Raw genomic sequence first — 24339 nt, 5'->3', positions numbered from 1 at the left:
TGGTGGAGACCTCGGGCAGAGGGGCTAATCTCCTTAGCCTAAAGACAAGGCCACCATTGCTATGGTCTTCAGCAGACCCCAATTCTTGGAGGCAGAGGTGGGTTGGGAAGGGGCAAGGTGTCTGAGAGCAGGCCAAGGAGACACAGATGGACAGTAAACGAGGATGGAGCTGGCCTTCAGGGCTGCTGCTGCGGCTTCTGTGGAATCTCCCTCTGCCTGAGGGCAGTCTTAGAAATTGTGTACCCTAACCCCTTTATTTTACAGATCAGGAAACTGAGGCCCAGAGATAGAAAGAAACCACATTAAGGTCACACAGCCAGTCAGTGGGAGAGCCAGGACTAAATCCCAGTATCCCGACTCCCAGTCCCATGGTTTCCACTTCCTGTGATATTTCCACCTAGAGCTTAGGTGAAACGACCAAAGAGTCAGTTCACCCACCATCCCGCATCCCTTGTCTCAGGATTACCAGGTGATATCTACCTAAACTAAACTTTAATTTTGGTAAGGCATTAATTCCATTAGAATGACTTATGTACTGACCTTTCCAGATAGCAAGTTATATTTTCACTAGGGTCTTCTATGTCTAAACGCAGAGGCCCGCTGATGGTGGAATTTGAGATTGACTGGAAAGGTAATCAACTAGGGATAAATCCACAAACATTGGCTCTCAAGCCTAGGCCAACGGCTGAAGCCCTCAGGCCCTGCCATTTTCTCCCCTCCTACCCCCCAAATTTCCTAGCCTCTCATTTGTGGCCCTTTTCTGCAGGGTTATTGCAGTGTCGGGGGCGGCGGTGGGGTGGGGAGCAGTTGCACAGATCTTCAGCCTCAGCAGACAAATGAAAACACGTCACAGTGGCTCCTTACTCAGCAAAAATCTCGGCTTCAGAACCACACAAACCTAAGTGCCCTTCCCCGTGAAGCCATTTTCCAAGTTGTGGGAACTTGAGCACACCACATCCACTTACTACACCAGTTTGTTCATCTGTAAAATGGGCATGGTGATGCAAACCCCAAAGGGTTCTTATAAAGAAGAAACAGGGGATGGTGTGTGAAGTGTCTACTGTGGCAGATGCTGGATAAGTTAGCTCCCTACGCTGGCTCCCCACCAGGAAAGAATAGGGTGTCCCAAGGAGAAAGGCCTCAGGAACTGTTGTTTGGACAGAATGACAGATTTCATCCAAGTCTGTCTCTCCTTCTGGGTGCCTGGGGTGAAGCTTGGGGCAGCCTCAGGCTTTGTTGCTGTGGAAATCTCTGAGAATTTCCCAAGCTCACTCTTTTCCTGGCTCAGACCCCGGTGCAGGCTCCCGACACCACAGCACCTAACTGCCCTCTGCTATTTTCTCTTGGAACAAATAAAATTTGGCACCATGACTCACTCTGGTTAAAGGATAAATCACTACAGAAGTAAAGCCCAGGATAAGACGAAACCACCCAAAGGACAAGAGATACAGAAAAAGAGAGAAAAACTGTACTAAAACTGTACTCGTGAGGAGACATTGGCCCAGGGCCCCAGGCTAAGACGCTGGCAGGCAGCATGGACTGAAAGAGTATGAACGCAGGGGGCTGGAGGAGTGGAAATCCAGACAGAGGTCTTCGCAGGCAAGAGCTGGGGCACCTTCAGGACCTCAGAATCACAGAGCGGCGCTGAGAACAGCCACAGAGCTTGTCAGCCTCAGAACACTCCAAGAATTCTGGGGCATTTAAGATATGGCCTGGAGAAGGCTCCCAAGGCATTTTGTATCTCCAAGCAATTTTTTCCTGGAACTTGAAGAGTATGTCAGTGAGGGTCGCAGGTAACCTCTGACACATGTGCAATGGTCAACTGGAGCCAGAGCTAATTAAGGCCAGTCCGCAGGGCCATAAAAGGGTCAAGGCAGGGGGCCAGCCACCGGGAGTTTGGGGTGTAAAACACATCATCTCAGTAACAAAAACAGCGAAAGGAAAGTCTCCTGGTTATTAACCTTCGCAAAAGAAAATGAATTTAATTTGGGCAGTTCAGGGAAGCCAGGGGGATTTGCCGATTCAGTGTCTTCTCCACCCGCCACCCCTCCCGCCCCGGCGTTCCGCGGGCTCTTCCGCCCCTCTCCCTTCTCTGATGCCAACGCTGTTGGTTTTGTGACCCCAATGTGCTTCCTAAGTCCAGCGAGGTGAGGGATGGGGAGTTCTCCACACGAGGTGAAGAACAAACTAATGCTGAAAATCACTCCATCTTGAGGATGACTTCAAAAAAAGAAAAAAAATAAAGTCTTTTAATTGAATCACACTTGGAGAAGTGCGCAAATCATAAATGACATGGGATATACATGTAATGATCACATTCATATCAATCACTGTGTGCTAAGTGAACAGACCCGTGCGATTGCCACCCCAATCACGATACAGACTTTCATCAGGACCTCGGTGGCCTCCCTTGTGTACTGTCCTCATCAATGTCTCCGCCAAAACTAGTCACTACTCTGACCACGATAAAAATCGATTAGTTTAGCTTGGCTTTGAACTGTCTATAAATGGAATTGTGTACTATTTTGTGACAGACTTTTTCTTTTATTAAGTATAGTTGACCTACGATATTATATTAGTTTCAGGAGTACAACATAGTGAATCAACGTTTATGTACCTTATAATGTGATCACCATGATAAGTCAAGTAACCATCTGTCACCACAGAAAGTTATTATGGTATTGTTGAGTATATGGAAACCATTAACAGAACAGAAGACAACCTACTGAATAGGAAAAGATATTTCTAAATGATATGTCCAATAAGGGATTAACATTCAAAATATATTAAAAAAAACTCATATAACTCAACATTAAAAAAACAATTGATTAAAAAAAATGAACAGATGACCTGAATTGACACTTCTCCAAAGAAGACAGACAGATGGCCAACAGACAGATGAAAAGATGCTCAACATCACTAATCATCAGGGAAATGCAAATTAAAACCATAATGAGATATTACCTCACACCTATCAGAATGGCTATTATCAAAAAGACAATAACAAGTGTTGGAGAAGATGTGGAGAAAAAGGAACCTTCGCACACTGTTGGTGGTATTGTAAATTGGTGCAGCCACTATGGAGAAGTATGGAGGTTCCTCAAAAAATTAAAAATTGAACTACCATATGATTCGGCAATTCCATTTCTAGGTATTTATCTGAAGAAAAAGAAAACAGTAATTAGAAAAGATATATGGATCCCTGTGTTCATTGCAGCATTAAATACAATAGCCAAGATATGGGAGCAATCTAGAGAATGACTTTCTATAGTTTCATAGGTTTGAATTTTCAAAACTAGTACTCAGTTTTTAATTGCTCCTTGGCATTTTATCTGCAACTATTATACCTGATATTAGGGAGAACAAGCTGCCTGGTAATAGCTCCTCTCTCCAATCATCTAAGCTACCCATAGATGTCACAAACTCAGGGCAGCATGAGCTTGCATTCAGTTAGGCTATGAAATGTGAAAAACGGAACTCTTTATTGAAAACCACAAAGTGGCATAAACGTGTGTTAGGGTTATATACAATTGGAAAAACAAATCAATATGCTATAAATGCTTTTTCTCATTAATCTCAACTGTGATCAATGACTACTTTACCTACCCCTTATTTTCTCCAGGGTACTTCCTTCTAACTTCCCCTGACTCCTTTGCGAACAATCAAGGACTCTTCAGGATTTCAAACCCTTTCAAATGGCTTTCTTTTCTCTTTCAGCAACTTCTCTTCCCGCACAGTTGCAACACTCAGATACAATGCCAATGGCAAACGCTTGTTATTGACTAGAGACCATCTTGACAAGTTTCTGTCATTTTCTGTTGAATTCCTAAATCCACCCCCTCTTGAATCGTTTCTTCCTGGTTTAGTTGTAATGAGTTGCCCTGAGCCAATAATGTGGAGAAACATGGAGAGAGAGCTAAAATCCAGTTAAGAGAAATGGAAAATGCCATGGGGAAATGGGAAGAGGAGAGAAGATGAAATGAAGAACAAAGGGCTAAGAGAGATTAACGGGGGAGCTGGGGGATCTTCAGTGATTGGCACAGACCCATAGAAGGAGGAGAGAATGGTTCCAGAAGGCTGGGTATGACTCAAGCTAAATCTCAGGGAAGCTCAAAGCCGGCCGTTCTTATTATAAAGAGCCTGGAACTATGGCCCCATATGGAAGATGTTGAGATTTCCTGTCTTTGTCTTTCTCTTCAAAGGTAGGAAGGTCCCAGCTGAATCAAAGTCAGGTAGAGGGCAGGTGGTGGCCTGGCCCAACCCAGGCAACTGGCCCTGTGACATCAGCTTCTCTCTGCACTGTCACTTCTGACCCTCCCCAACCACTGAGCCAAAGAGTTTGTAACCCAAGGAGGACATTTCCAAAAATGTAATGATAAATTTCTCCCTCCAGTGGTTTAAGTGAGTCCATAGCCTTTGTTTCTTTATGGCTTCGCAAAATAAGAATAATGTAAAAAGAGCCTTTACTCACAATCTGGAAAAAAGAGGAGGGAAACCAGTCTGAGCTTTGAACCAGACGGAGAGAACCCTGAAGGGTTCTGCAGAGCCGATGATTCCCGGGTATGAATAACTCAGGACTCCCAGATGGAACACAGGGCTGGCTTCTGTGTACTCTGCTCTCCTATGCCCCGAGGCAGTGAGAGGACCAGGTAGGAGAGTGAGGCAAAGAGCCGCCCTGAGCCAGCCGAGTGAGTCGGGTGAGTCACCTAGCTTCTCTGTGTTGCAGTTTCCTCAACTTCGAAGTGGGACTGCTCTCTCCCACAGGGTGATGGTAAGGGTTAAGCGTGTCAATGTCAAAGGAAGCAACAAGCACAGTCCCTGACACATAATAAACTCCCCCAAACATTCGTTCATGCCTGCATTAATTTATTTGCTTGTTCATACAAAGTGCTTTGAAGGTAGATGAATGCGTGACCCGGTGTTTGTAAACTGTTTCTTGGTTGGGCATCCTGCCCCTAATTCTCATGTGATCTGTTTTCTATTATTTCGAAGTCTGATGATCATGTGATGATGATATAATCCAGAGGTTCCTAAAGCTGGCAAACAAAGTTTTTTTAAACTTTTGCCTGTGAAAATTAAAAAAAAAAAAGAATATAGATCCTTTAGCCCAGTCCTAGACTTACAAAATCAGAATCTCTGGAGGTAGGACCAGGGAATCTCTATGTTTAAACATCCCAAGGTACGTGCAATGACCAGCCAGGTTCCGGCACCACTGACCTAATCCCTTTTAAGGGGTCCATGTGTCCCCATGGATTCATAGGTTAATGCCATTCCAGGCTTCCATTGAGAGTGACCCTCTCATGCCTGAATCCAAAAGGTTGACCAACAGCAGGGATTTAGAGACCCTAGAAAGCTGTTGGCAGGGGAACCTGATCAGGGGACAATGACTGTCCATGTAGGCATCTAACCATCTGTCCATATTTGACCCGCTTCAGACAGAATCCTCTGGACAAGTGAGGGGAGAAGGGAGAGGATTTGGAATGTCAGGGAGTCGTAGGTGGAGAAGAAGGGGAGGTGAATGGTGTGAATCTAGGTTGAGACCGATTCCACCACAAGCTCCATGAAGGCAGGGAGCTCACCACGGAAGGTGCATTAGAATAACACACATAGCACTGACACCATCAGAACTCAGCTGTCATTCCTCCCTGTGGATCCCACTCCCTTGTCACCTGGATGACACTTATTCACCATGCAAAGCTCCATTCAGGAATTGCCTGCTCCAGGAAGCCTTCCCAAATGGCTGAGCAAGCGTCCTTCCTTTGTGTCCCTGTCACACCTTTCACAGCCTTGCCCTCCACACTGAAATCGTCAGGTGTCAGACTCTCAGGCCCCAGCAGACTAAGGGCATGAGCTATGCTTCATTCATCTTTCAGTCTATAGTGCCCAGCACACAGTAAGTGCTTACTAGCTCCTCCTTTTAACTGAACTTGTCCAAGCCTCTTCTTTTACAGATGAGGAAACTGAGGCTCACCCCAGGTCAGTTAGCCCATCTGAGAGTAGATCAGAGCTAATCCTAAATGTGTCAACAGGCCCAAGATCAAAAAAGATCATCTGTTCTTTCTCCTCGGGGCCTTCTCCTCTTTTTCTACATCATCCGAGTCCACGTGCTAGAGCACTGACCACGGTTGGCATAACGGGTGTCCCAGTTGTGCCTCAGCTTCTACCCAGAAGATCCTGACAGTCTCTGGGCCTTGTTTTCTTCTAGAGTTGAAGAGAATTGCCCTCCTGTCTGGTCCCCTCCCCTGGCTATGAGTCCAATGCAATGAGCTGTTGGGTGCATACACTGGTCAGATGTAAGGTATCCTCGTCCTAATCATGAAACAAAAGAAACAGTCCTGCCAAGAATAAAGAGCAGGGAATGCCAAGGCCCCTTTCCAGCTGAGGAACTGTCACCCTGGCACATACCAAGAAATTAAAACCATATATTCCACTGAGAAACATCTACCCAAACTATTGTTGTGTTTATGTTTCATTTTCAGGGGAAACAGTTGTTATAAAACTGGGAAAGGGGAAGGGGATTCTGAGCATCACTTGGAAAAACACGGAAGAGTTTATCAGACATTTTGAAAAGGAGAAATTTTTACATTGTGAACTCAGCCTCTCTGGGGAGACACCAGACCACAGCCACTGTCCTGGGGAGAGCCGGGCCAAGGGCACCCCAAGGTTAGCGGTCCATCTGCAAATGAGACCCACAAGAGTTCAGCCCAGCTCTGCTCCCAGCTATACCTCATGAAGCACTGTGAAAATTCAGCTTGTCTTCATAAAACAAACTGCCACCTCTATCTGTCCATCAGTTTATTTACTCAACAAGCAAGTATTGGACCTTGACTATGCTCAAGGTGCTTTGACTAGCACTGAGGAGATTTAAAAATGGATCAGTTTCTTTCTCTGCTGTCTAGAGGCAAATTATCTAAAAAAGAGGGAGGGAAAGCAGACGAGGGAGGTACAAACAGAGCATCATGGGAATTGAGGAGGAGAGCTTTTAGCTGAGATGGAGGAGGGCTTCCTGGAGGAAGAGGCGCTGAAGGGCAGATGGAAGGGGGCAAGTCTGAGTTTAGAATGAGGAAACTGCACATGCAGTAACAGGAAGTAGAGTACCAGGTTTGGTGAGAAAAGGACAAGTGGCCTGTGAGGCTGGCATTAGGCTGTGAAAAGGGGAGGCCATGGCACTAAATGGCACATTCTAAGCACTATTCTTCACAGTCAGTGGGTCAGGTTCTCATCTTCCATTCAAATGGGTTGAAAATGTTCTTTGTGGTCATCTTCACTCACTTTCCTCTCTTCTGTTCTAAGTACTTCTGCAACTTAGGAAAAAATAACTTTTTGGATGTAAGCTGAGGTGGACCCAGAAGTTTCCAGGAACAAAGCAGAGAGCCAAGCTTGTGAAATCAACAGCTGTGATGATGCTTGTCAGCAGGCTCTGTGCCCGAGGCGGCAGGGGCCGGCTCCAGGGCAGCCTGCACAGCAACAAGGCTTTGTGCATGCTCCTTGCCTTGCTCCGGGATGCTGCTTGTGCACAAAGGCATTTTTATTCATTAGTATTGATAAAAGGCTGTGCAATGGGAAACATTTTAAAGCACCTAAACAGTTATCAATAGGAAAAGGGTTGAAACAATTTAGATATCCATTAATAGGAGAATGGCTAAAGAGAAAAGAGTAACACTATGCAACCAGTATGAAGGATGAGGCAGAGCTGTATTATCCATCTACATCAGGCCTGCCCCTGACATCTGAGAGGCCTAGGTCAGGAAAGCAAATGGGGGCTCTGGTCCACGGCCCACCATCTTTTCTTCCTACCTGCAGTTCCCTCTTGGTAACTGAGGGGCCTCACAAGTGTGGACACTCCATCCCATATATCCAAGCTCTATCTACAACCCCTCAAGCAGCCACTCCTGCATTAGTGCCATCTGGTGATCCACTACCAAAAAGTCTGATCTAGGGAACAGGCCTGTCCCAGGGTGTTTGGGCAGGAGATTCTGGTGTCCTGGATACCCAGAGTAAGGGGTCGCGGGCTCTAGGGGATTTGTCCCCTTAACCCCTAAGATTCTTCACCCCAAGGAAGGGCACAGCCAAAGAAGGGTCTGAGTGGGACCCAGGGCAGGGGCCCTGGTGACCAAGTCTGAGCGTGGCACTGATATATACTGACATGGAAATTATATAAAATAACTACGTGTAAAAAGCGTGCTGTAGAAGCACATGTGTAGAAGGATTTCATTTTGTACATTCCCTACATACATGCCTAGGAGGTTTCCTGGATCCCTGCTGCGAATGGTAGTTTTCCCTAGAGGGCCGGCTTGCAAAGGGGAGGGAGAGGCCTTGCACATTTTACTTTGCACGCTTCTGCAGTATGAACCTTACACAACATTATTACATTAACAATCTAAAAAATTCAAGTAAGTTAGTCCTTTTTGCACAAGTTAAAATAGGTATGTATTTTCTTGTGACCAAAAGAAACAAACAAAAAAATAATCCTGGACCATGTCTGTACCATTGAAGAGGTTGCTGTGTATTGAGAATTCCTGGGACACGTGTTTTTCTACATGTCCAGAGGGCCTCATATCTGCTTCCTCAGCAGATTCTTCACACAAGGGCTCCCAAGCCTGCCTGCATATGTGGGAGCTTCTAAAAATAGATTTCTGGGCCCTGTCCCTAACGAGCTGAATTAGAACCTTCTTGAAATGGGGCCCAGGAATGTGCATTGATAGCTCTCCAGGTGATTCTGATCTGGGACTCATACACCCTCAAAATCCTGGGTGGTAAGTAGCCTAGGTAGATGAGAACACTGAGGCCAAGGGCAGTTAACAGCCTTGTCTCAGGACATGGTGTTAGTTCTATAATAGAGCATATTCTACTCTCCCAGGTATTGGATGACAAAAGAAGGCCTGCAGGCAGAGGTCCCAAATTGCAGGCTATCAGATTACAGACACCCCACTATGCCAGGAGATTAGCTAATTCATTTAACAATTATATTTCAGAGAACAACTCTGCCAGGCACCGTTCTGGTTGCTGGGGTGTCTAGAACTACAGACCTGACCAACAAAGTCCTAGCTTCCTTGAAACTCAAATTCTATTGGGGGTGGTAAGGATGCTTAAATGTAAATAAAGAAGACAACATCAGAGAGTACAAAGTTTTATGAGGAAGGTGGGGGAGGGTAGTGAGATGAGCAGCTACAGGTGGTCAGGAAAGGCCTCCCGATGGGGAGGTGACATTGGAACTGAGCCCTAAATGATGACCCAGCTGTGAAGGGCAGAATTCCTAGCAGCTGTGGTAAAAGTTGGGACAGACAGGTGAGCAGCAGTGAGATAATACAGAGTCTGGAAGGCATGGTGAAGAGGGTGGATTTTACTGGAATGGATTTGGGGCTTTTAGCCCAGCTGGGGTTCCAGGTCACCATGCCTCTGCTTCCCCCACATAAGTGTGTTTCACAACGCATTAAGATTCTTCTCAAACTTGAGAAGTGCATCAGCATCTCTGGGAGGGCTTGTTAAAACACAGATGCTGGACTCCACCTTCAGTTTCTGATTCTGCCAGTCTGGGTAGGGCACTTCTAACCAGTTCACAGGGGAGGCTGATGCTACTGGTTTGGGACCCACTTTAAGAACCACTGCTGCATTGTAATGGCCTACAGTAGCTGCCCAACTCCTCTGCTAGGCTGGAGGCAGGGGCAACATTACATTTCCCATCATGCCTTCAGTGCCTGGTACATTAGTAGGAGCTCCATAAATGCTCGTGATTCAATGAATGAACAAGAGCATGGATCTTCAGCAACATGAATCAGTGTGCATAAGCCTTTAGAACATAACAAGCACTTTGCAAATGTATTAGTCAGGGTTCTTCAGAGAAACAGAACCAACCTCAGCTTACTATAGGAACACGTCTCAGTAAACCCATTGTAAATTGAAAACATTGTAAATCAAAGGTGCATTTAATCCACCTAAACTACTAAACATCATAGCTTAGCCTAGCCTAACTTAAAACATTCTCAGAACACTTCCATTAGCCTACAGTTGGGCAAAATCATCAAACATAACGAATACACTATTTACCCTCGTGATTGTGTGCCTGACTGGGAGCTGTGGGTCGCCGCCACTGCCCAGCATTGCAAGAAAGTGTCTTTTCATGCCATATATCCCTAGAGTGGGAAAAGATTGAAATTCAAAGTATAGTTTCTACTAAATGTATATCATTTTCATAACATCATAAAAAAAAAATAGTAAGTTGAACCGTCATAAGCCAGAAATCATCTGTATTCAAAGAGATTTATTATAAGGAATTGGCTCACATGATTTTAGAGGCTGGCAAGTCCGAAGATCTGCAGGATAAGTCTGAAAGCTGGAGACCAGGAGAGCCAGTGGTGTAGACCAGAGAGTCTAGTCTGAGGACCAGCAGTCTGGAGACCTTGGAAGAGCCAATGTTTTAATTTGAGTCCAAAGGTAAGAATGAGTCAATGTCCCAGTTTAAAGGTAGTCAGTTAAGAAGGGTTTTCTCTTACTTGGGGAAGGATCAGCCTTTTTGTTCTATTGAGGCCTTGATTGGACTCATCCAATCAAGGGCCATCCATGAGGCCAGGCCCATCCATGTTGGGGAAGGCAATCTGCTTTACTCAGACTTCCAATTAAAATGTTCATCTCATTCAAAAACACCCTCACAGACATACCCAGAATAATGTTGAACCAAATATCTGGCCACCCTGTGGCCAAGCAAGTTGATACATAAAATTGACTATCACAGTATTCATAAATTCCCATCTCTGATGAGGGCTTCACAGAGGTGTAGAGAGTTAAAGATGTGCTGGCAAACAGAGGGGTCCTCATTTTCCAGGTCCCTAGCAGTCCAGGCCCTGCCAGTCATCTGAGCCACAGAGAACCAGAAGCCCCTCCAACAAGCCTGGGAAGATGCGCAGGTGCCGTCATCTCTCCACAGGCAAGACTCAGGGGGCTCTCCCTCTACATCCTGCCCACAGCAAGTGCAGCCCTAGGGCCCCCACCCCCAACACGGGTTTGCTGCACTCAGCACTTCCCCAGCCCCATCTTGAACATATTAGCCACCGTACTCACCCTGGCTGGAGGAGATTACATTTTCCATGGAGAGAGGGAGGGAAAACAGCCCTCTAAGGGAATAATCTCTCCTTTGTTCCCTGGAATTCTCTGCTCTTCAAGTGGTACCCCCTCCCTGATACCGCTATCTGATTTCAGGAAAGGAAAACAAAGCCAGGAGAGAAATAGAATAAAGGGCCTGGAGTAGGTTTGCATGGAGGAGGGGAGCTTAGAGAGGAACAGGTGAAGCAGGGAACGGATTAAAGGGGAAGAGGCAAGAGGCCCCTGGGCGGCAGGCCCAGCTGGCTCCAGGGAGGGCAGCCCTCTTCCCGTGCTGGGCACTGCTCAGTCCCCAGAGCTGGGCTTTCTGAACTTTCTGGTCTTCCACAATACTAAAGAAAAGAACACTGGACATGGAGTCCCAGCTCTGAAAGTGACCAGTGTCTCTCCGCAGGCTTGTCACAGCTACCTTCTGAGCCTTAGATATTAACTTCCCTTCCAGCCCAAAGCTGTCCTGGTGATTGAAATCAAATAAAATTCAATTGAATCAAAAATGATTCATCAATATGAAAAGAATAAGCAGTGGTAATTGGATTTCCTGAGATGTGAGGACCAGATCTCTCAGAGAGGAGCAAAGAGACTGGCCAGGGTGGGTATCAGACCCACATCTTGCCTTTCCTTGGTGGGCCATGCTGACCTCTGAGCTCAGGACCTCCTCCAGGGGCAGGCCCATCAGTTGGAGGTTTCCTCCTTCTTTCTCCAAGCATCCGATGGCCTTTTTCTGCTCATGGACTCTGCTTACCCCATCTACTGGGGAGTAAAGCTGTTCACACCTACCTTCCCAGATAAGCCAGTAAAAGGCCATGCTGTGTCTAGAGCACCGGGTACCGCCTCCAGGCTTTCCACCCCTTGTGGCTTGTGGGAGCACTGCCTCGGGAGTCAGGACACTGCACCAGTCCAGCTCTGCTACCATCTGCTCTGAGACCTCAGACACAGCACTCGCTCACTCCAGGCCTCCCATGCCACATTGGTACTTGATGAGGTTGGCCCGAGGAGTCTCCACATTTCCTCCCAGCTCTGATGGTCTGCGAGGCCAGGTGCCAGGTAACCACAAACTTCTGGACGGCCCAGTCCAAGTGGCCATTGTAGTGGGATGCACACAGAACAAAAGGGTTTCTGTTTCCACAAGGCTGGGCCAGGGGACCGGATTTCTGCATTCGGTTAAATAATCAGAGAGGAATAACATACATGATGTCTGAGAGTCCACCCACCACTCCTGCAGAAAATATATGCCCCAGATGGAGCATGAGATGGGGGCTGCGGATCTGTTCCTCTCTCATTGGCTTTGGATGCCATGTTCCTCTTATAGTATGACGATAGATGGAATTTCTAAGGATAATTTTAACTATGTGGGGGGGGGGATGTTTTTGCCTTATACACTCTAGTTAGTATGTTTTCAGTTATAAATACTGAAAACTCAACTCGAAGGGGCTTATACTGTAAAAAGCAGCTATTGCTTATATGTCGGAAAAGTACAGGCTTCAGGTATTGTTTGATCCAGGGATTCACGGTATCGTCAGGAACTCAGCTCCTCTTCTTGATGCTTCTCTCAGCCCCAGGCCCCAGTGCATCAGCCTACACCTCCGATCATCATAAGGTGTGGCCGCCAGCAGTGCCAGGGCTTGCATCTATATACTTTGGTCCCTGACTCCAAAGTAGAAGTCCTGAGATTCACTCTCGCTGGGATGATTTAAGTCTTTTGCCCACCCTAACTCAATAACTATGGCCAGGAGATAAAAATGGCTTAGCCTGAGGTATATGCTTGGTCCCCAGAACCGGGAATGGAGCCAGGTCCCCCGGACCCCCATACAGACATGAAGACTGTTAAGAAGAAGAAAGTGGAAACCAAGGAAGCAAGCAACGTTCATTTGAAATGGAAGCGGGGTCCCTCCAAGGAACCTCCATGCATAGAAAATGCTCAATTTCTCAGCAACCCTTTTTCCAGGCACTTAATCTGGAGGCTCCTTTTAGACCTGAGGCAAAGCCAAAAGCTCCTAAAGCTGCTGCTGCTGTAGCCTGTCATACAGTAAGCGAGATTAGCCACTGGGTACCTCTTTCCAAGAGTGTTCCAGAGAATCCTATACCAGTGCAGCGGGGCACACAAGGACATCTCAGCCCTCGTGGAAAGACGACACTAAAATACTGGCCACAACAGGCAGCAGGGATTAGATGCTGGTTTATGTGGGAAAGCCTGGGATAATCGGGGGCGGAGGCGGGGGGGTGTTCCTGGAGCAGGTGGAGATTTGTACTGGATTTTAAAGGGATGGTCTTCAAGGTGGGGTGTGCACATCACAGGGGAGGTGCAAGACGGTATACTGGGGCATAGAAACAAAATGAATCAAGTGTTATTTAGGTTTATATTTTATCTGGAAAAAAAGAGATTACAGATATTTAATATACAGATTGACAGTTATACACCGGTTTAATTAACATATAAATTTAAACACATTAGAAGTACATTTTTTTCTGGTAGGACAGAGCTAGGGATCGGCAGAAGACAGCGTGAATCCCCATGGGGCCTTGTTAGAGGGTGTGTGGTAGGGAACCAGAAATCCCTTCTCTTAGCCTGTGTCCTACTGAGCGCCAAGGAGCCCAGTGCCCAAGGCTGCCACATCCTGCTTCCCTCAGGTGGCCAGCTCCACGGCGAGCCTCCTCCCTTGACAAGGTCCTGTTTAGAGGGGGATCGCCAGGGAAGGGTCCCACAGGGCTGCGGCTGAGGCCTGCCACCAAGCCTCCCATCCACAGCAGCCCTGCTCCTCGTGCCTCCACAAGAAGAACGCAGGGAGCCCACAGCCAGTGAGTCACGGCACAGCCCCTGGAAAGGGCCTGATGCTCGCCACGACCTTGGGGTTTGTCGTGCCATGCTAGCGCCCACGCCAGAGGGTGTAGGATGTCCAGTCTCTGAGACCCTGAGGCTGCAGATGGCTATATAAGGCGAAGGCCGCAGGAGGTGGCAGGGGCTGCCAGACCCCAGGAACAATTTGCCTGGTCTCGGTGGTGACGCAAACATTTTCCCTGTGCTTCGGCAGTTCTCCCCTCACAGTGAGACTGAATCATATCCTCAAAACCTCAAGCCCAGCAGGCACACGTAATGCCGAGACTCAAGAATGGCGAGGAGGGCTGACCCAGGCCCTCCCTTCATGGCAAAGAAATATCTGGGGCAACACAGAAAAAGCTGTCCCAGGAGAACCAGTCCCAGTTTTGCCACAAACTAACGGTGGGGCATGGGTCAGCTTCCCTCTCAGAGCCTCAGTTTCTGCATCTGTAATATGGAGACAGTAATCTCTGTTCTGCTCCCTCATGTAGTACCACAGACCTCCAGAGAGATCGGGTTTCAGAGGATTGAAGATGGGACACACGGAGTGGCCCTTGTCCTTTGAGAAGGACAAAGCCCAGTCTTATAGCAGATTTGGGATCAAGGCGACTTGGTGGATTTATTGCCACATTGTCCCATCTTGGCCATTACCAGGATACACAACGTCTAGGGAGCCCCTAGTCTTTGTGTGTCACTTACCATGATATAGCCCCCTTCTGTTTCTCGGTGTCTTTTGACATCTGTGAAAAGTACCTCTGGGAGGCAGGCAGTATAGGAATTGTTAACCCCGTTTCACAGCCAAGAAAACCAAGGTCTGGAAAGTTCAATGACTTCCCAAGCCCACACAGCAAGCTGGTGACCGAACCAGGATGAAGCCCCAGCCCCTGGATTCTCGACCCAAAGATCTTGCCGTGTTGGGGGTCCCTCCAGGCAGGCCATGGGGCCTCAGAGTCCCACTCTATAAAATGGGAAAGGCTGTGATGAGTCCTCCTGGCCAGACTGCTGGGGTTTTTCTAGAGGACACATGGGGGTAGATTTTCTAGAAGATGGCCATGGTTGTTCTAATCTAGAACCTGCTGTGCCTGATTCTCCCAGAGGCATCCTACATGGTAGTCCTCGAAGGCACTCTTTCATAAAGCACTCCACGTCGGGCAGGGTTGTCCTGGAGGGGACTTTCTCTGGACATATCAGGTTGACCTTAAAAACTGGAGCAGCCAGAAAATTAAGCTTGGAGCCTAAGCCTCTTTCATTGACATCTCTTTCTCCTCTCGCTCTCTCTCTCCCCTCACCCCGTCTCCCTCTCCTTCCCTCCCTCTCTCTCTCTCTCTCTGGAAAGAATGGAGCAGCCTTGACCACACAGTCCCTCGCAGAATTAAATAGCCAAAGTCACGTCGTCTAGACAAACAGATTTTATGGGTCCAATTAATTCCTGCCAGTCAAAACTAGGCATGCTTAATAAGCGATATATTTAGAATCTGTCATTATCTGGTCCCCGGGGGAGAAAACTCAGCTCTTATTTCATAGACTCTTAATTTCAGACAGAGCTCTATTAACTAACTCCCAGTTCAGACCTCTCTTTCCTGACAGAACAAAGTCTTACGTAGCGTGAACCTCCAGGCCTGTCCCCTCTCAACCATCTCATGTCAGAAAACAAGTGACTGTTTCTTCCTCGGGCCACATTGCCAGGAGGTGGGAAGCTTCTGGGAGAGCAGGGCTCCAGAGAGGTCACTTGTTCCCAATGTCTCACTTGTCCCCGTGTCCCAAGCCTCACCATCATCTATCCTCTGTCTCACAGGGCCCAGGAGACCCCTCGGGCGGTGCGAGCTGTGGCATCTCCCGCCATTCCAGCACAGCTGTCTTTGAGAGGGTCTCATTTTGAGTCACTCTTAGAACTAGGGCCTGAGCAGAGGAGGCAGTTACTGGCTGAGAGCTGGACTGGCACCCAAAGCCTAGAGGGTTCCAGATGTGCCAGAGAGGCAGGCGGTACTGACAGAGTGGGCAGGTGGGTGCCGAAGGGGAATCCCACCTGCCTTTGAGCTCTCACTTCACATCAGCATTAGGGTTCCAGCTGGAGATGAGTCACAGAGAGCTTTGAGGAGCTCTAAGGAAAGGGTCTGGGGCCATCTAGGCTGAGGTGGGATTCTCCCTGGCCTCAAGAGCAGTGGCACCGCCAGGCTTGGCCAGGTCAGGAAGCAGTAGATGCTCATTTTTTTCCAGAAGCATGTGAGCAAGGTATATTAATTTCCAATGGGTGCAAAACAAATTAGCACAAAGTAGATGGCTTACAAAAACAGAAATTTATTCTTTCTCAGTTATGGTGGCCAGATGTCCAAAATCAAGGTGTCGGTTGGGCTGTGCTCTCTCTAAAGGATCTAGGAGAGAGTCTCCTTTGCCTCTTCCAGCTTCCGGAGGGGCCCAGGCATTCTTAGGCTTGAGCTGGCAACATCACTCCTAGCTCTATTTCCATCTTCACGTGGTTTTCTCTTCTTTGTGTGTCTAAGGACTCTTGTAGTTGGATACAGGGCCCACGTGGGTAATATGGGATAACCTCATCTCAAGATCCCTAATTTTAACTACCAAATAAGGTTGTAAAAGCATAGGTTTAAGGCAGAAGCCCCAAATGAGTGGCTGCCCCTGGCCACTTTTAAGCCCCGCCGTCCTCTAGGCCCATCCTGAGCAAAGACTTAGTGGCTCAGGGAACAGCCATGACCACTGAGCTACATGCCCCACGTCTGGGTCACCAGTTGAAAGACTGTCATATAAAGTGAGGAATGAGGCATCCCTGCAGATAGTGACAGATGGCCAAGACTCTGGCTCCATAATCAATATGGTGCCTGAATGACTACCATTGTCACCCTCCCACCATTTGACAAACTCATATTCAGCTGTTAAGACCCAGCTCAAGTATTACCTCCTCCATGATATCTGCCCTGCCCTCTTCTCCCAGGCTCTGCAGGGCTTCATCTCCATATTTCCACATCCTGACAAGGGCCTGGAGTAGGCAACAGGCCCCTTGACTTTATGTTGAAAGTCCAGCATCCCTCCCCCAGGAAGACAAAAGTCTGAGTCTCAGTGTCTGCATGTGGCCCCTCCTCCTCCCCTCCACCCTCCCCATCCCATTTTTCCCTCAACACCGCCCTCCAGGTTCCAACCTTTCCCAGGAAGGAATACTTCCCTCAGTATCTTCACTGTCTTCTCTTTCTTCCCAGGCTGGTTGTGGGCGCTCCATTGGAAACCAACGGCCACCAGAAGACAGGAGACGTGTACAAGTGTCCGGTGACCCATGGGAACTGCACCAAACTCAACCTGGGTAACTTGGGGTACTGGTTTCTCCACACGAGGCCAACTATTGTCAGGGCAGGGCAGGCTCTAAAGCACAATCCGTGCCCACAGTCACACTGGTTCCTCACAGCTGCCCCAGAGGTGATCGGCTAGTTCTACTGCCCCATTTTACAGATGAGGAAGCTGAGGCCAGAGAGAGGAAACGACTTTCTCACAGTCACGCAGCTTGTCAGGGGCCAGCCAGGATTCAAACCCGAGCCTCTAGTGTCCCAGGCCATTGCTCTCTCTAATCCACTGCCCTTCAAAAGCAAGGTTTTCTCTCCCAGCAAGAGAAAAACACTTCCTGTCATCTTTCTGATTTTGAAGTAATAACTGCTAAAATTTATATATCTTATATAATGTTCACCACATGCCGGGCAGGCACTGTTTTAAGTACTTTTAGGTATTTTGACTCATTTAATCCCCACAACAACTGTAGAAGTTTTAACCATTTAACAAAGGAGGGACTGACTGCAGGCGAGGAGACCTGCCTGGGGTCACCCAGCTAAGGAGCAGCAAGGCTTGGATTCCAATGCAGGCAGTCTACAGCCACCTGTTAGCTACTATGCAACAACGCCCTTCTGAAATGAAGGCTTCTTTCTTCAATGAACATCTTTCAGAAATAGGGAGAATGCTCTGAGCAGCCTTGAGGCCTTCCAAAGCCTTGTAAAATCTACTCCCTGCGAGTGTGTGTACACATGTGTGTCCAATAAAGCACACAGACCAGTCCTCTAAAGCTCTTCCACTTTGTCCTAAAGGTCAGAAAGTGGCCAGGCCATCACCTTACTTATAGAAGGGAGCAAAAGCCCTGATTGGGCTGAGAGGCCAAGATTCCAGGCCTTGCCCTAGAGGACTGGCCCACCCCAGGGCCAAGACCCTCAGCTTCCCCTCTCCCAGGAGGGGAACTACTACCCTAGAGCAGTGGGGTGGGGCTCCCTGGGGAGGTGGAGCCTGGTGGAGGGAGATGGCAGAGCTTCAAGAGATAAACAAGGGATGAAAAGGCCAGCATCAAAGGGAAAGCCCAAAGAACTCACATCCCCAGGGCGGCGGGCTGTCCTGTCACGTGGTGCTGGATGCTCCGGCTGTTCACATCTGCGTCAGCGCCATGGGTGGGAAGTTCAAACCCAGCACAGCCAGGACCCAGATTTCAGGGAGGAAACAGTCTCGGGGAGGTGGGGGCCTCGCTGGTGGCTCACGGGTCCCAGTCATCACCACTCTGAGAACGCAGCTTCCAAAGCAGGCCAAGCTGCGTTTCTCCTTCCAGCCGCACAGTTTCTTCACTGTGTGTTCACAGGGAGCACTTTCTCAGCTTCCGTTTGCTCCTGTGTAAAGTGAGGAGGGTGAGCTCAATGACCCTAGGACCGATTCTGGGTCTAACACGTCCCCCATACTTTAGTGAGCACCTAGTATGTGCCAAGCAGTGTTAGTTACTGAGGATACAGCAGGGAGCAAGACCCTAAGGACTCTGCTGGGAGGGGACAATAAGCAAGTAAACAAACTAGAAAACAGGTCAATCTCCGGTAGGGATAAACTGTGCGACAAACCAGGGTGCTGTGATAAGAGAGGCTGAGGCATGAGAGGGCTTCTACCTTAGCAAAGGAGTCAGGAAGGCCTCTCTGAGCAGATGACTTTTGAGTAAAGCTCTGATGGCAAAAAGGAATTGGGTAGGGCTGCAGCATTCCAGGCAGATGAGGAGCAAGTTCAAAGGCCCTGAGGTGGGAATGAGCTTCCTCTGTGTGAGGATAGAAAGAATGGCTCCGTGCCTTGGACAGAGGGAGAAACGGGGGTAACGGGAGGGGTGGGCACTGGGCTGTGGACCTGGGCCACCAATAGAAGCTCCAGGTCCAGATAGGGACACAGACTCATGAACCAATCACGTAGTTACCTCTATTACTCTGGTTTCCAATGTGGACCCAATTTCCCTCCAAAGAAGGAGCAGCCCCTGCTGGCCGTGAGAGGCATGCAGCCATCAGACCCTGGAAAACATTCCTGAATGGGGGCATTAGCAGGGCAGCAAAGTGAGTTGCGGCAGAGGCAAAGTACTGTCAGGAAGTACTTCATCTAAAGAGTGTTCTTTCTCTACCACTGAGGAGAAAAGGCACGGCAGGAGGACCATTTGTCAGTTTATCCCCATGATGGAAAATGCAAGGCAGGGAAACCTGAGTCCCGGGTTTTCCTATGGCCCGTCCAGGCTTTGAGCCTTGCCGAGCCAAGAATGTTCTTTCCTCTCTCTCCAGGGAAGGCTAATTGGGTGTCAGTCATTCACACCTCAGTGCAAAAGAGTCTAAGGCTGGTGCTTTCTTCCCACTACCTGCTTGAAGTCAAGGGTTTTAATGAGGGGCTCAAAGAGGAGCTGTGATTGTAGAAGGCAGGCCCTGTGTGAGGAGGGGCTTGTGTCCTTGGACCCTCACACAGACTCTCTGAGAAAAGTGTTAGTCTCTCCTGGTCACGAAGCGGACGGGGACGTTAGTGACTGCCCCAAATCCACAAGCAGCAGAAGGAGCAGAAACAGGACTTGAACCTGGGTCTTTCTTACTCCAACACAAGGGTCTTCCCCACCATGCCCCTCTGCTTCTGGACAGGCACAGTTTCACTAAAGACTTGTCACTGGGACAAAGGAGAAAGAGAAGGGGTAGGGAGAGGGCAGAATTCTCTAAGCTGCTGAAGGGCAGAGGTTGCCCAGTCAGGGCTTGGAACTTTCTGGAGCTTTCTCTCTAGTTTCTCACTACCGTCTCATTGCCACCACAGCCCTGCCATCAGATGGGAAACTCAAGCTGTAACCTTGGATAACCTGGGTTCAAGTCCCTGCTCTATCATTTACCAGCAATTGACTTTATAAAAGACACTAACCTTCTGTGTGCCTTGGTTTTCTCACTTGTAAAATAGAAATGGTGACTCCTGGGCCTCCCGGAACCACGAGGGGGGCCTGGGGAGCACATGCGCAAGGTACTTTGTAAATGATAAAAAATGATTTTAAAAAGCAGGGTTAGTACTATTATTTTCTCTCTGGTATGTTTGGGCTGACAAAACAGAAAGCAGTCCCAGTCACCAGCAGTGCGGCCAAGAGGGGCTGGATTTCAAACGGAGCCTGACTACAAACTCAGGGAACCCAAAGGGGAATAAAAACACACACAGCTGCCCCACCCCCAGCCCACAGTGCAGTCAGGGGCTGCAGTTCCGGCCTCTTCTCTTCACAAATGTCAGCCCCGGGCCCTGCAGGCCTGAGCCCAGGCTAACTCCCCTGGGGCTTTGAGTCCCTAGCATTTACTCTCCTCCCTCTAGCAGAGAAGATGCTAGATCCTCACAGCAGATGAGGATAGACTCACTCTGGGCCCAATTCATTTCTCCTAAACTCTCCCAGGACGTGCGCCCATACACATGTGCACTCACACACACATGCACTTACACACCAACACAGGTCTGGGGAGTTCAAACTCACTTTCTTTCAGTGACTTGGCAGAACGATCTAGTAAAACCTTAAACTGATATAATCTGTTTAGTAATTCTAAGCTGTCATCACCTTCTCCCTACACCCAGTTGGCTGATAATCCTGCTCCTCAGTGTCTCTCTTGGCAGCAATCACAGAATGACATTCTTGGGCAAGACCTTGTACCTCTAGAAGGCTCTTGTTAAATTGGCTATTTGCTACCCGTGGGAAAAGAATTACACATCAGTTTATCAGATGAGCAGAGAACTGGGTCCTGAGAGAGCAGGGCAGGGGACTGGTAAACTTTGATGGCAAGTTGGCCTAAAGAAACACGCGGAGGAGACACTACACAGAGGAAGCCAGCCCAGGTGGGGTGCCCTGGTATGTGCGGGGTGGGACACAAGGAGAATTTTGGGACCCACCAGAGGGCTGGAGGAGAAAAAACTCTGGACCAGGGGATGGAGGGCTCTGCCATGTGCTCCCTGTGTGACTTTTTACTTGGCCTCTCTAAGATTCATTTTTCTCGTCTCACAGGGAATTGAGAGGAAATAATTAGATCATGTCTGGGCATGGCCTTAGTAAACCATGAGGGCTACACCAACATGCAGGGAGACTCATGGACTATACCTGCGAACGACCCTGCCACAGGCACCTCTGATGGCCAGCAGCAGCAAGACTCTGGGCAGAGGGTGGCGAGATGGGACTGCAGGCTAACTTCTCCCTCATACTCCCTCTCACCCCAGGAAGAGTCACCCTATCCAACGTATCTGAGCGGAAGGACAACATGCGCCTCGGCCTGAGCCTGGCCACAAACCCCAAGGACAACAGCTTCTTGGTAAGATCCACCCACCCTACTCTCTCTTCAAACCCCAGCCCTGCTGCCCCATGGGAGCAGGAGCATCATGCGGTGATGCAACATGTCCTCGCACACACGCTCTATCCACCAGACTGCCTGTCCGCATGCTCCAGAGTGTACCTCCTCCACCAGCTTCCTGCCTGTGCCATTCTGCCTGCTGTGTCCTAAGTTTTGGAAGGGGGCAGGGGACAGCCCAAGCAGGAGAAAGGACTGAGCCCTCCTGTGCACATGCCATGAGAGTGGGGAACAGTATCCCCGCCTTACTAGTGATTGTATTATTGGCTTATTCCTAAAAAGAACAGGAATAAATAAAGATGACCAACTGTCCGACGAGAACCTAGCCATTCCTTTGGGATGCCAAATGTCCAAGGCAGGGGCTGAATCTCTGCTTGAGGTTTGATCAAAGAAACAAGATGCACCATGCACCATAAGAAGACTTTGAAGGGAAGCCATAAATGAGTAAACACAGATTTACTACAACCAAAGGAAGGGGCTGCAGAGTGACGGCCATCTGGAATGCACGGGGCTAGATGAAAGGCTTCCTGGAGGAGGTTTCTGTTTTGTTTTAAAGAAGAGACAGGCCTTTAGCTATAAAGAGGAGGTGGTAGAGACATCCATTTATCTTAACAACAATTATTTAGGGCACTTGCAATATATTGAGCCCAATGCCGGGCACTGGGGATTCCACAGGCGACAGGGCTCCCACCCCCTGCAGCTTACATTCTGGTTTTGGGGAGAGACTATAAGCAAATGAATCATATAAACATGATGTTGGAACAGCAAGGCAGCAGCAGACTGTGCTCGGAAGTCTCTGCGCCCTGCCCCGGCGAGCACACGGAGGCTTTGCACGCAGTAGGCACATGCGGGCGGCATGACAGAGAGGCACTGCCTGCTCTTTGCCGCCATGTCCCAGGGAACCGCCACGACTTTGGGTGCAGCTGGGTGGTCAAAACAGGATCCTAGAAACAGCTTCGAGAGAATATTCCAGAAATTACTTCAAAAGCCCAATAAAATGCACCACTTCTTCAGGTGAGAGGGCTTGTGTCACCCTTTGTTCATGTCCATCAGTCCATTTCTGTTGACAGATGAGACATCTGGGGTGTGAAGCATCAGATACTAAGACAACCAGATGACTGGGATACTCGGGGACTTGAGGAGAGCAGAGTGGCTCTGCCAGTGGAAGTCCTGAGGTGCTCGATGTGTGGTCAGCCCACAGCTCTTCATCATCCCCAAACAAGGGCAAGCAGGACCCCTGGCCCTCTCCACACACGTGCTTGTCAGGAGCTTCGTTACTACTCTCTCTTCCTTCTGAGGCTCCTTGTCACATTCCTACTAACTTGATTTCACCTACTTCACAAGGTAGGATGAAGGGCCCAGAAGGATGGTGTGATATACCCTCTGGGGGCTCCGTGATAAAAGAACCTGATATACAAAGAGCAACTTTTGTTAACTCATTCACTCACCTATTCATCCATCCACACATCATTCCATCCCCCAACCAGTGGTCCATCATTCCGTCCATCCATCCATCTATCATCCACTCATCCATCCATCCACCCATCATCTTTCTGTCCACCCATCCACCCATCCATCAATCCATCCTCTATCCATCTATCTGTCCATCTATCATTCATCTATCTTTGTAGCCATCATCCATCATCTGTCATCTACCTTCCCATGCTTTATTTCCCCCCTATTTCCAAAAATAATTTACAGAAGCTTCAACATAAGACACCTATAAAACATAACCTTTAAAAATCTAAGTAAAAATAGAAAGCTAATTAAACAAAGGTATTGGAAATGGAATAATTACTCCTCCATACCGAGAGAAATTACAGCACAAAATTTAGTCCTGGGTTTCCCGTAGCAGGAAAAAAAAAAAATGGAAGCATGAAGCCAGACCATCATTCTTATGGACCTGACTCTGAGAGAAACTCATCATTTAATCTTTAAATGAGGGGTTGACATTAATGTTTTTGGTAGCAAATTTCCTAAAAAGAGCAGAGGCATTCTTTTTTCTTTCCCTAGTAAGAGCCGTGAGCATGTTTTCAGAACACAGTCCTGGAATTTTCCCAATAAAGTTATTATGTGACCTGTTTAGGCAGAGGGGCTATTGTAGAGACCTTGAAGAGTCCACTCCCATAGATGAAAAGGCTTTCCAGGATCCTCTGTGGTGTGTGGGGTAGGCAGGTGGGTAAAGAAGAATCACAACACCAGATGATAAGATAGAGAATGGGACCCTTTAAAATATAACAAAAGAGAACTTTAACATTAGCTTTTCTCCATTCTACCTGAAACCAAAGGATCCAGCATGCATTGCAGCAAGAGGTGGGTTGAACAGATTTAAATAAGACCCTCTAAATCCTGGGGATACCAACACTCAGATAGAGGATACCTGTCTTGGGCGATGGAGGTTGGGGCTGGGCCTAAGGTTATTGGGTCTGAGGGCCCCCAAAGACTGGGCTCTGTGCTGTACTTCACAGGCCTGCAGCCCCCTCTGGTCTCATGAGTGTGGGAGCTCCTACTACACCACAGGGATGTGTTCAAGAGTCAACTCCAACTTCAGATTCTCCAAGACCGTGGCCCCAGCTCTACAAAGTAAGTGGCTTCAAATCTTCAGTTCATGTGAGGCTCAGGGCAGTGATCAGTATCCTGCGACTACAAAGCAGCACTTGGACTCTAGCCCTACCCTGCCCTGGCTATCTGGGTAACCTGGGATAACCCACTTGACCTCTCTGGGCCACTGCGGGGTCATAATCTTGGCCCACCCTCACCCACAGAATGGTGGTAAAGGCCAGTGAGCTAAAGTTAGGAAGACAGTCT

At 48.4% G+C, this 24339-nt stretch overlaps 1 protein-coding gene across 1 annotated transcript in view; it reads left to right on the top strand.

Moving 5' to 3' along the window:
• ITGA11 (integrin subunit alpha 11) overlaps positions 1 to 24339 on the top strand; it is a 111035-nt gene that overhangs the window by 38270 nt on the left and 48426 nt on the right. Inside the window, exons 3-5 of the mRNA XM_016140970.2 lie at positions 17122 to 17222; positions 21404 to 21495; positions 24000 to 24114. Of these exons, the coding sequence (XP_015996456.2) occupies positions 17122 to 17222; positions 21404 to 21495; positions 24000 to 24114 (308 nt within the window). The remainder of the gene's footprint in view (positions 1 to 17121; positions 17223 to 21403; positions 21496 to 23999; positions 24115 to 24339) is intronic.

This window comes from Rousettus aegyptiacus, unplaced genomic scaffold (assembly GCF_014176215.1).
Source record: "Rousettus aegyptiacus isolate mRouAeg1 unplaced genomic scaffold, mRouAeg1.p scaffold_m13_p_3, whole genome shotgun sequence".
Classification (NCBI taxonomy): domain Eukaryota; kingdom Metazoa; phylum Chordata; class Mammalia; order Chiroptera; family Pteropodidae; genus Rousettus; species Rousettus aegyptiacus.
This window is presented reverse-complemented; position numbering and strand designations above follow the sequence as displayed.